At 36.7% G+C, this 12,967-nt stretch overlaps 1 protein-coding gene across 1 annotated transcript in view; it reads right to left on the bottom strand.

Annotated features, from left to right (window-relative positions):
• Nucleotides 1-2,870: 2,870 nt before the first annotated feature.
• The window catches only part of COL28A1 (collagen type XXVIII alpha 1 chain), a 70,476-nt gene continuing 60,379 nt past the window's right edge, over nucleotides 2,871-12,967 (bottom strand). The window contains 11 exon segments of the mRNA XM_061469179.1: nucleotides 2,871-3,316; nucleotides 3,757-3,973; nucleotides 4,793-4,980; nucleotides 6,173-6,433; nucleotides 6,436-6,702; nucleotides 7,003-7,039; nucleotides 7,236-7,262; nucleotides 7,264-7,272; nucleotides 7,362-7,442; nucleotides 9,907-9,975; nucleotides 12,715-12,783. Coding sequence (XP_061325163.1) covers nucleotides 3,147-3,316; nucleotides 3,757-3,973; nucleotides 4,793-4,980; nucleotides 6,173-6,433; nucleotides 6,436-6,702; nucleotides 7,003-7,039; nucleotides 7,236-7,262; nucleotides 7,264-7,272; nucleotides 7,362-7,442; nucleotides 9,907-9,975; nucleotides 12,715-12,783 — 1,395 coding nt within the window. The 3' untranslated portion in view covers nucleotides 2,871-3,146.

Raw genomic sequence — 12,967 nt, 5'->3', positions numbered from 1 at the left:
TTCTAGCATTGTTAAGTAGCAAATGGTATCAGTATTTGTACTTACCAAAACTGTCAACTTTACCAGGAAGGTTTATAGAAGACATAATTGCAAACCTGTAACTTGCATCTTTTCATTTATTCCCAGACTCATTATCCCCCATCTTTCCTAGACAAGATGTATCTCTTGGTCTGGAGATATGGAGCTGAACACAAGCCAGTCCCACCCTTGAAGCAACTGCCTAGGCATAGAAGATGAGAACAGGTTTGAAACATCCTGCAAATTCCTACACTTGCAGGTCCAGTAGTCTTTGCTGCCAACTGGGTTTCCAGGAGTAGCTAAACCTGAATATTCCTGGTAGGTGTGAAATGAAGTGGATTTGGAACCAGTTACACTTGGAGGTTTTTCACAGCCATCCATAGGATACTTTACAGTAGCATTTAACTGTGTAAATTTTTCATCTTTTCTGGATTAAAAGATCTTTCAACCTTCATCTGTACATGTCTCTCTGTCCCTGTATCCATCTACCCGTGTCTGTCTCTCTTGTTATCTGTCTCTATCAATAGCTCCAACTTCAGTAACGTGCTTGCCTATCAGTGCAATAAATCACTCCTGCTGGTGAGGATGTCCCACTTTCTGCTACTGACTCTAGGCTGCTGTGGGGTGAAGGCCCTTTAGCATAGGGGATGCTGGGGACTTTTTTTTTCCTTCAGGTGGTTTTTTTCTTCTTTTGAGGGTGATATTTTGTGCTAATCTTTTTCTTAAGAATATTTGCACTGCCTCTTTGTTTTAATATTTCTCATATTGCCTTTGTTATCTGACCAAAATGAATTCTAAACTGGATTTCAGACCTTGCCTAGAAAAGAAGTCTCTCAATATGTCTTTCAAGTTTGTCAGGGTGTTGACATTATATTTCAGTATGGTTTAAGTTTTGAATCTGCTGTTTCCAGCCAATTTGAAAGCATCGTGTCTATCCCTCTTACTCTTCTTTTTCCCTAAACTTCTGTGTAAAGTGCTGTCAGTTTTCTCTTTGCTAGGTTGAAACTCCCTAACAAGGCAATTTGAAACTTTTAAACAGTACTTCAAGCACTGCCTTCCATAGAATTAGGTTTGCATCCTATCCACTGCAAACAAGTTCATTTTGCATGGTACATGCTGTCGTTTGGTTGCAGGGGGAAGCCAGGGAGGAGGAAATTACGCAAGGAATCATTAAAACAGATGAAGAATTGTCCATGCTTCCCATGTAGATACCACTGTTTTTTTTTGCAAAGAAATAACAGTGCGTGACTCTGACACATGAAAGTGTCACTTTCTGTTTTAATCACATGCTCATCATTTTCAGTTTTAACAATATGTTCATACAGGATTATGGCTAAAAGTAGAAAGAATATCAGTAAACATTTCTATACATCTTTCAGTGCTTTTTAATTTAATAGCGTATATTAGAGTGAAATATTTTTGTTGTTATTTTTTTAAACACAGAGGCCCTGAGAAATGGAAATGTACTGACTAGCCTAAAGGGCATGAAGAATCCCGGATTTAATCAGTTCTGGATGAAAGTCCCACCTTTATAATTAAAACGATTGTATTTTAATCCAATTAATTTATAATTTAATCCAAATGTCTTTTAATGGGGGGAAAAAACCCTCTAATTACCTATAGCTATGGTATTTACATACCAAAGAGGTACTTTAATGAATAGAAAGGTCCATTTATGACTCTATATGCTGTGTTAAGAGTGTTAATTTCAGAAACCACTTCATCTTGTTTAAAACTAGAACATATTTTATTCTTCCACAAGACTAAGAGACCTCTGGCATTAAATGCTAGTGTAAACAGTTTTCACATTTTAATCCTAAAAATAAAATCTCATCACTGCCATATATAGTAGTAACAAGTTAATAGAAATTTGGAGGAAAAGGTATGTGTATGTGTGATTGTAAGTTATGCTATGGTGTTGCAGATAACATATGTTATACATGACTGTAGTTAATGTGAATACCATAGAGGGAAAGCAGTGGAGAGTGATAGTAATATATTCATGTTAACACATCATTCTGGATTCTTCTCTCTCAGTTCTTCCTCAATACATGTGAACTTCCAACTTTAAAAGATCTGACCAGAAGTAATTTCTAGTAGAAATATGGAATTGATTAATTTTCCTGAAATGTTTAGAAAAACTCATGCTGCAGTTCAATGGAATTTTCCTATACTGAGAGATGAAATAGAGTACTTAATACAGTTTAGTGAGGATGAGATATATGATGGCTTTTGTAAAGGAAGTTATGCACTACTGATTGATTGATAAGCAACCTCTTTGAAGTCCACACCTCACTAAGCATGTGGACCTAAGGCAGTTAGTATAGTCTGCTTGGATTTCCAAAATGTAAGGTCCCTCCCCAAAGAGAAGTGACACCGGTTTGAGACAGACAGCCTTCTCTTTTTTAAGTGATGAAAAGAGTAAAACAAAGGAAAGGGGATAAATGATCAGTGGAGAGAAGTCACTGGAGGATGTATATTATGGTCTGTCCTGGTTGATACAGTTGTATGTGTAGAGAAGGGAGTAAGAAGTAAGGTGACAAAGTCAGTGATAATACCATATTACTACTAACTATTAAAAGGGGTGATGGCAAGGACTTGCAGAAGGACCTTGTGATGTTGACTGCATAGGCTGAGAATTGAAAAGGAAAACTGAGTTTAGATAAATGTGAAATAATACACAATGGGAAAAATTATCATAAATTCACATATAATATGTGTTCTCAGCTCATCCTATATATAGATGAAGACTTGGGATTGCACTGTATGAAAATTTTGCCTCCAATCTCAGTAATGGTCAAAAAAATCAAACACGGTGTTAGAAACTGTAAGATAAGGAACAGAGAACAAAGTAGAAAACCTCACTGCACCCCTGCATAAATTCATGACTAATAAGTGCACTTCAGAATCATTAAAAGCTTCAGACAAGCATATCAAAAGTGATCAAAGGTATAAAAGATCATACCCGTTTTGCCTAGAAAGGTTGTAACAGATGATCCTTGATCCTGGTATTCTATGATTCTATGATATGTACGTATAGTATGAGATACATTTAAATAGACTAAATCTTTTTAGCCTGAAAATGAGATGATTGAAGGATAACTTGATGGAGACAATTTACCTGTGCATCAATCAAAGCAGGTTGCTTGACATTCTCTTTCTGTTTCAAATCTATTGCTGGAACCATTACAACCTCTGTAACAGAACTGGCCACAAGAATTGCCATTCTTCTTGTAACACCATTTCACCATGTAGTCCTGACAATCCCCTGGTTTCATAGGTACCAAGCACCTTGGATCTGAAAGTGTTTTGATAAAAGTTAGCTTGGATTCTGGAGAGGAGTTATATTATCCAAGAAGTGCCTTCTTCAGTAAGAAGAGCACCCCTTTTTTTCCTTCCCTGTAGTGCCTGGGAGTATATGTGCCTCTCTTAAATTTGTAGCTAAATTCCATTTCTGAGTTACCTGAACAGGCCTGAAAAAATACAGGATCAGTTTGAAATGAGACTGCCTAAATCCTGATGTAAGGATGCTGCTATTTAAATCTGTAGGCATATAATTGGTATGCAAGGGTTGTCTGTCATAAAGGTTTGAAAATCTGGCTCTCACTGTGTGTGATGTCTGTAGGCAGCACCCAGAAAACAAAAGGTGATAAATTCTAGTAACTATACTTGGGGAGAGATTGAGGTGCTCCCCATATTCTTTTTTTTTTGGTGCAGATTTGCTACAGTATTTATTACCTTTTTGGGTTGTTCCTACCTGTGTTTGCAGCACAATTAGGTGGTGATCTTCAGCAGCAGTTGCATTGAACAAAGGATTAACAGCTGAACTCTGAGGTCTGTTTTCATGTATGTCATAAAGCGAGGGAAATCTTGATTCTCTGTGGGCAGAGATGGTCACAGTGTGATCCTGAGCAGTTGGCAGTGGCTCAGTGTATCTGGTCTGTGGTGGTCTAAGCTGCAAAAAGAGTCAAAATCATCAAACTCTGTCTGGGCTCAGATGCTAAATTAAAGAGTTGAGAGAATTATGTTGGAAGCTTTTGCTAAATAATCAGTGAAAAAATACCATTAACAGCAGGTAGGTTCGGACCATTGGCTATTTTTAGGCAAAACAGTAAGAACACCCTAGAGAATTAGTGCTGATATATGATAAAGGTGACAGATGTCCTACTCTGATACTAACACAGTGACTGAAAAATACCAAGGATTTAATAAGGGAACAAAGATGACATACAACTGCAGAAAGTATTTATCTATTGCATTAAAACTCAACCTTTCCTCTATATCTGTGCAGCAGCACTGTGTTGGAGGGCAGAACCCCAGTGCAGGGCAGGAGGCATTTAAAGCTGGAGAACAAAGAGTAACATACATGAGGAGTCCTAGGAGTACAGCCCAATGTGGAAAGCAAAAGAATCCTGAATGCTTCATACTAACAATCAGCTTGCACACAAATAAATGCCTTACACACTATGTATCTGCCTCTATAGAGACGGATCTTTAAGATTTGTAACTCACTTCTAAGGTGAATAAGAACTACAAAAAATATGAGGACTGTTGGCATTTATTGCAACTAAGAAGCAATATTATCTTCTTCATCCTGTCAGCTTCTGTTCTCACCATATAAGCTCACTCAAACTTTAAAAGTCTTGAGGCAATCTTTTGGTCTGACATATTTGCATGTTAAAAGAATGGCGAATAGTGAAATAAAGAGTATTTGAATTCAAATAAAGAGATACATCTTTTAAAAAGATTTTATAACTGTTGCTTCTTTATTTACTGGGTAACTGATTCCTTCCTTAGGGAGCACATAAGTCCCTGATGTAGTACTTGTAGGTAACTGGTTATTATTATCTTTACTAGCAATTTCAGATTCTGGACTTGGAGCTGGAGATAAACCATTGTCTTTTCTGGTGTAGAATTCAGACATATTCTCACATATTTTTGTGATCAGTTTATTTTCAAGAGCTGAAAAGATTAACAAAATGATGAAACTTAGTAAGGGTAATCAAGAAAAGTCATAATAATTCACCACAAACTTTTAACCCTAAATTTTTAATGACAGTGTCTTGTGAAAGACCATCAAAGTGCAAATGGGAAGGAACAACCTAATGCACTCTTGGAAGTACTTCACTTTAAGTTCCTTTTGTTCTTTTAAGAAGAAACAGATAAAAATACTATGTCCCTTTCCTAAAGCAGAAGTCATGGCTCAACAGCAAAGGAGAAACAAAAGACTGAAGGAAAGCAAATGTTTACATGTAAGATGGAAAAAGAAAAACTGGGCGACACATGCTACTTGCACAAAAAAATATCAGTGACTGGAGTTATTTTTGTGTTGAGTGCTTGAGCCTGAGTCAGAGCCCTCTTTAATTTCAGCTTGGACCAGAACTTTAGCTTGGACTCTCTTCTCACTGTTAATGCCTTAACTCCATCCACAAACTAAGCATAGCAAAATAAGTTTATACTTAGAAAAAATATACTTTATAGGGCTATAAGACTAGTCTGTGGTTAGTCTAGATTGATGTCCTTTGTTTTTTTATGTCATGGGCCATTATAGGTTTCCGTCGGATTTTCTCCTGATTCCAGATGTGGCCACAGTATTTTTTCAAGCCGCAGTTTGATGTATACAATGTACTATCAGACCCCATTTCCTTGTGTGTTGCTCCACCACTTTTCTCTTAGAATCAGGATGAAAGTGTAGGTTCCCCTATGGCTTTCAGAAAAAAAACCCAAGACACCAAAACAGTGCTTGTAGGAGATGATGGAGGGACTCCAAGGCTGACAAGAGCCATATGAAATAAAGAAAGATACAAAGATGTTGAATGAGGGTGGAAGAAATATGCACCTCTCCGGGATGAAACCATGGCTGATAACAAAGGACAGCAAGGAAAGGCTGATGCGTACTCTTGTGAAATAGGAGTGCCCCAAAGAAGGTCTTGGCTCAGAAAAATGGTGTTCACTGTGTTTTACTGTTTCTGCAAGAGGTAAAAAATTTGGCAAATGTTTCATTTGGCCAGAGATGAGAAACAGAAGAAAGAGCTGTATCCAAAGGAGAAACATAAGCTGCCATTCAGCAGGCCACCTTGCCTTGCTATAAGAATGATCTAACTCTCTTAGATGCTTATTTCAAGTTTCTTCTTAGTAAAAAGGTTTCTTTTACCTGAAAGTGTCATGAAGTCATCTATCCGGTAAACATGTTCATCAATGAGCTGCATTCCTTTCCAAAACTTGTCATAATAAGATTTAGTCCTTTGAACGATCCCAGTGACAAATATCTCAATATTTGCAACATGTTCCTTTCTTACTACAGTGTCTAGTTGTACATCTTCACGACTCTCCACTTGCCCATCTGTTATGACAACAGCTACTTTCCTTACTGCTGGGCATGCTGCCTGAAATAACCATATGGTTTCTCGGATAGAGAAGCTGTGTACTTGCCTTCTCTGAAGTAGGGCATGTTATCAACAGCTAATTTCAGGGATTCCTTGGATGTGTATTGCTTCAGAGAAAACACCAGCTCCACTTTATGGCTGAAGTTGATGATGCCGATGCGGGTTGTAACATGGTTGGATGATACCTTGTCAATGACTGTTTTCATGAAAGTATTTATAATAATGAAGTTTTCTGGTCCAACACTTTCAGAACCGTCAGTAACAAATACTAGTTCCAATCTACACCTGATTCCACAACCTAGAAAAAAACAATTGCAGACATTTCATAAGCAGCCACCATCATCACAATTAACTGAACTCATATATCAGATTTACACTTGAAGCTAAATTAATTAATTAATTTATAGTTATAGATACTGATAAACAGAAACAGAGCTTGATCAAATTACTAGCAGTACAGCTCTGGCAACATACTGAGCATCATTTTCACATCAGTGGTATCCTTATACACAAACATGCAGAGGACAAATCCATTCAGTCAGAATAAATCCAGTGTGTTTGATTAGAACTTTTTTTTTTCCCATACTGGAACCATTACCACATATTTCATTGATAAGTCTGGTAACTTCTTCTCTCTGGAAAAAGAAAAAAAAGGAGTATTAATTAATTTGCTGTATGTTTGAGTTTTAAGAATGCTGGTTTCTGTGTATTTATTTACAAAAATGCAGGCAATGCAATGCCCCATAAGCAGCCTTGCATAACGTCACCTAACCTCTAAGTATTTTCCCCAAATAAACTCCTATCTTTAAATTAATTCTTTTACATACTCACCGAAAGACCTGGTTCACCTTTTCTTCCCCCAAATTAACTGAAAATGTGTAGAGTAAGATGATTAAAAAATCCAAATTTGTCTAACTTCTACCATGTAAAATTAAGTAATACAAAAAAGTGTTTTACCTTTGGTCCTGGAGGTCCTGTGTCTCCAATCTCTCCTTTGGCACCTTTGCTCCCTGGATCACCTTTGTCTCCATAGTCTCCCTAATTTAAAACAACTGTATTAAACACATTCAGTAACTCTGGTTTTGTTGATAGTCAGAATTGGCTTTCTTTTAACATAGATTTTCTGATCTTTTTTTTTTTTTTTTTTTTTTTTTTGGTCTGTGTGTGTGGCTGATTTATCTTGTATGCATTATGAAGAGAATACCTGAAAGCAAGCTCTCAGAGAAAGCAAGATGGGCAGTAAAAACACCTTTAAAAACTGTTATGAAAAATTACCTTAATTGAGGACTGAGTGGTAAAGACATCTTTACACAAGTGTCTAGAATATATAATTTACTCTTCTTTGATTTTCTTGAACTCTAAATGATCTTTACACTGGACCTATATTAATTGAGCCCTATGAAGAAACATAACTGCCTCAGATCAGCCAAGGTACTGGAAATCACACCGGTTTTGTGGGTATAGAACCCACATGAAAAACTGGGAACTTGCAAGAACAGGGGAAAGGGCATGCTTGGACTGTTACAGCCATTGGAAAATATGCAGTTTTACATTTATAAGCAATTCTGCACTTTTTCCCTCAAGTGACCAAACCTTTTGATTTCCAAAATGAGAAAAGGTTCAATGTTATGGTATTCCAAGAGACAGTTTTCACATAATGCAGTTATGAAACACAATATCAAAAGATTCAGGTGGTAAATCAGACATTTCTTCAAGAAGATTGTGCAGGCGAGTTTTTTACTTATCTCTGGAAGTTACTGATCACCTTATATTTTACTTGAAACTTTAAGTTTAGAAAGTTATTTAGATTACTGTCCATTTTGATATTATTCCTCATTAATACCCAGCTGATGGAATCACATATATAACTCCCTGTTACAGTGTTTGCCATCATGATTGCTATCAATTTTAAGGAACACTTTTGACACCCTCAGTCTGATTCTAATGTCACTGAAACTGGTCTAAATCTGAAAGTTGTACATAGCTTCTCCACAGCATTAAGATAATCATTCTCCACTAAGTAAGCTCTGGGAAGACGGTTCCTGTACTATTTCACAAAATTGTAAAATCCAGCAAAGGATATTACTTTCCATTACCTGTCCATTAATTGAATCTAACCTCATCAAATTTAAAGTCAGCATAAGGGAGGACAAATATGATCTACTGACTGCAGTGGTACTGCTGCCGTCTTACACAGAAATATACTAAAAACTGACATCTTTGGTATTTGGCACTTATATGAAATTCCTACTGAATAAAACCATTCCTTTTCACGTATGATGAGTTTGAGTATTTGGAGAGATTTACATTGGGTCACAAAGACTAGCCAAGATATGAGATGAATAAGAAGAACAGTGAAAATATTGCAACTATTATTACAGTATGTACCATTTGGCATCTGAGAGAAAACAGAATTAGAAGGCAGATATTTGAATCTGTGTGAATGAGCTTGATATTTGCTGTTGCATCAAAGCTCCAAGCTATAGTAGCTTGAATAATACAGAAGTCCGAGAAAGTGCTAGATAGTGTAAACTTATTGTAGACCATAGCACCATGAACATTGCTAGTGCAGGCAGTAAATGGGTGGGGCTCTCAATGGGTACTGCCTATCTTAGGTGACTACAGAGAGGACTGAACTCTTGGTTGGGTATCTTCTTAAAGTTAGGGAGCCTGATCATTTCTGCTTGCCCATGAAGACTGCCATGGGTTTGTTCTTCCTCAGGCTTTCCAGACAGAGCTTTCACAGTATAGTCAATATTTCAGCTATGTTGTAATTGTTGCAGAGGAGCTGCCCAGCTGGCCCAGGCAGCTCCTGTGAATTGAAGATGGTGTGCTGCTTCATGCATTTACATCAATGCTCATTCTACCTGGGCATATTGTTCCCACCTTTGTATGCACATAGTTGGTCTGCATATCCACACTGAGCATGAGCCTTGGTTTCCTTTGGCTAGGCTGCTCCCATCAGAAGCTGCACATCTGAAAATCACTAACAAAGAGACAAAGTATTTAAATTCTCTTTGTGTAAAATTTGATAGATGGGAATAGGTGTGTATGGGAAATTCTTACAATTGTTATGTCAACCAGGAAGCTGTTCAGTAAGGAAAAATTCAAGCTTGGGCTTCAATCATTATAAAAAGAAATTAGTCAAATAAAATAAAGCCCTTAAAAGACATTAATAAAGAAAAAAATCTTCTTTTGTCAAAGCCTGACAAATAAAAGAACATTTTGTAATGCTTGAAAAATACCTAAGATAACTGAATACCTAATTTGACTAGTATTATTCTCCTGCTAACAGGTATGATCTCATTTTAAATCCTGCTTCAGAGCCTGGTCCTTAATGGCAATTAGGATTTTTACAGACTCGAAAGCTGACAGTAAGTAGTGGGCACTTACCTTGCAATGTCTTTGCCTTCTATTTATCTTCAAAGACCTGTCACAGCAAATAACCAATAAAGGAAGAAAAAATAGCCTTTTATTTCTCTACTGCAAACATAGGATTTACCTTTGGTCCAGGAAGGCCAATTCCTATTGATCCCTTTTCTCCAAGAAAACCTTGATTTCCTTTTTCTCCCTAAGCAGAAAATGGAAAGTAAGTTTAACTGAAAACTAAAGTAAATCCTATGCTGTATCTATTTACTTTGTAACATTGTGCATCATTGAGAAAGTCAGACATTACACAATGAAGCACATAATTTTCAAGACAGAAATGGTCTGAAGCTGGATAAATATGCAGTTTGATATGATTCAGAACACACATGAAGCCTTTATAAAAAGTATGAAGAATTATTCCTGATTAATTAAATGAAATAGTCACTTCACTGAAATAGATGAAAGACAAAAGTAACCTTACTAAGGCTCAGACAGTTATTCATCCAGTGTACAAGCTGTAAAATGTGGTCCAACACACAGGTTCTCTAGAAACACACACACAGAATCTCAGCAGGGTTGACTTACTTTTTTTTTATCTTAAGCAAATAAAAAGACACCTCTGCTTTTCACAACGTGGAGAGCAGAACATCTTGCTGCTGATATGTCAAAAGACAGTATCAGTCCAGGTCCAAAGTTCAAATTTGTTTTGTAATTATTGTTAAATACGTCTTGCTGCATGCATGCAGACTTGAAAAGCACGTTCATGCTAGCAGCGTGTGCATACAATATATTATAAACCACAGCAGCTACAAAATATGTACAAAAAATCCTTCACAGCATCTGGCTTCCAGAAATTTTCCTGCTTTATTTAATAGGGTAACACAGTTTGGTTTTTGTTTTTGTTTTATTTCCAGATCAACTGCTGTATACATTTTTAACAGTGCTAGAGGTGATTGTATTTCCTGTTACATACATTCTTCATCATAACTGACATTACATAAATGATTCACATAACAGCAGTGCCTGGTGCAAATACAAAAAACAGTTCCAGAGAATGTCAATGAGACCAGGAGCAGTCCTCATCTGTAACTATCCCAGTTCAGGAGATGCAAGTTCAAGGTCAGTTAGTTGTATTTTTCAGTCAAGACCTCTTAGACTGTCTTACTAAAACATCTTCTATTGGTACTTGTATAGCTGCTCACAAATTGGTTTAAAGGAGCTATATTGCTCATAATGGGCAGAGAAATACAAAAATGTTTCCAAATTTATCAAGACTACAGCTTCACCAAAGCACACTAGAGCAACTTTCGCAGTTCAATCTATGTACAAATTTGACCTTCAGTCTTAAAACCCAAGGTGATACGCGTGTAAAAGTGCAGACCCTTGGATCCCTGACCCTAATACATTACTGATCAATAACCAGACTTCCATGTAAAAATGTCATTCTATGAACTAAGTGCAGTTCTAAGAATGTCTAGACTGTGGTTTTGAAAGGAAACCGAGCATTAAAAAAAAGACCTGCAAATGTAGCTATCAACATAAAGTTACTTGAGAACCATCTAATTTTTGACATTCCGTTCTTACCATATGCAGACTGAGCTTTATGTATGTATATCAAAAAATAATTGGAGTGATATTTATTTTTCAAATGCAAGAGTATAATAACTTTAAGCTATTAAGTGGCCAAAAAGAATTAAGCTTGAAGTAACTGCGAAGAGGTAGGAGGCAGAAGAGTCAGATAGAAGCTCAACAAGCATCAATGTATGGAGGAAACAGGTATTACAGGAGCACGACAGTTGCCAAAGTTGTTCAGAAAGTTCTTCCTAAGAATTATATGAAAATAATCATAACTTAAAAAAGTGATTGTTAAAGGGAAGAAAATTTAAATGACAGGACTGTACTAACACAACTTGTGGAATGCAATAGACACAACATCAGCTGAGTTTGAGTCACCCTATCATTACAGCTTTGGTTTCAAACCCAAAGAAAAGACCTTCCATAGCAAAAGCATGTTACTTTCCTATATTCCTAAATTCTCCATCCTTATATTACAAATATGCTTTTTCTCTCACAATGTGTGTCAGTGGACTTCTTCCACTGGAAAACTTCCATGATGAAACTGAGTTCTCTGCACTTGATTGTTGAAACATTTCTATTCAAAATAGCAATTGCACTTTTATAAATAACCTCACGTATCCATAGACTTAACAAAGATACATCCCATATATTAGACTCTGGAAGCACATCAAAAATCTCTGTAAAGCCAGGCATGTAATCGTTTTCCTACACTATAAAGCCATACAGAGATGGCAGAAATGTTTCTGTTTTCCAGAAGAACAGAGCAAATAGCTTTCAGAGATTCAGCAAACAAATGAAGAAAAGACATTCCTTATGCCCTCAAATTAAAATACTTAACATCTTTATGGTTACTGGTGACAATTAATACAGAGGAAAACCACAAAAAAGTCAGAACCAAAGGTCTAGACAGTCATTACTCTTAATTGTGGAATGTCCTGAGACAAGATAAATTAGAATCTGTTAAAGGGAGTTATATGATAAGCAGAAAAGAAAGAACACAGTAAATTACAGTTTTATGCCATGAAACACAGTAAAACAAGGAGAGGCTGTCTGCAATAAAAAATGGGAAATGATAGAACATGACTATAAAAGTAGAAGACATTGAAGCTGGAATCAGAGCAAGTACTGAACAAAAGAAATTCAGAAGGAATTGGTGCTCTTTTGGTAAAGCTTGTATGAAGTAATTCCATGCTGAACTCAACAGTTAAAGCAAGTATTACATACCATGAACAGGAAACTTAAATGGGCAATGAGTATTTGTAGGAGTTCACTGACTCGGTGGCCAAGAGAAAAACAGGCAATGAATCTCCTTAAGGACAGTTTTGAGAAGAAACTACACAGATATCACACTGACCTGGGTTACCTTGCTTCCTTGTACGCTGGCACCGGCAGGGCCAGGTGGACCAGGCAAGCCTTTCTGTCCCATAATACCCTGTAATAGTGGACCAAAAAAAAAGAAGAATCAGGAGGTAAACTCTTCCAGGTAACACTAAGGAAGTCATCTCAAAGTCACTGCAAGCAAAAAGTAAAGCCATGTCAAAACCAACAGGTCTGTTTCCTCTTTGGTTTATAGATTCTCACTGTGAGCCCTGGCAAATTCCCAGGAAAGCAAAAGA

This window comes from Pezoporus flaviventris, unplaced genomic scaffold, assembly GCF_033815535.1.
Source record: "Pezoporus flaviventris isolate CSIRO_AGI_PZ_B2104156 unplaced genomic scaffold, CSIRO_AGI_Pfla_v1 ptg000055l, whole genome shotgun sequence".
NCBI classification, from domain to species: domain Eukaryota; kingdom Metazoa; phylum Chordata; class Aves; order Psittaciformes; family Psittacidae; genus Pezoporus; species Pezoporus flaviventris.
The sequence above is the reverse complement of the archived record's forward strand: the minus strand, read 5'-3'. Positions and strand labels throughout refer to the sequence as shown.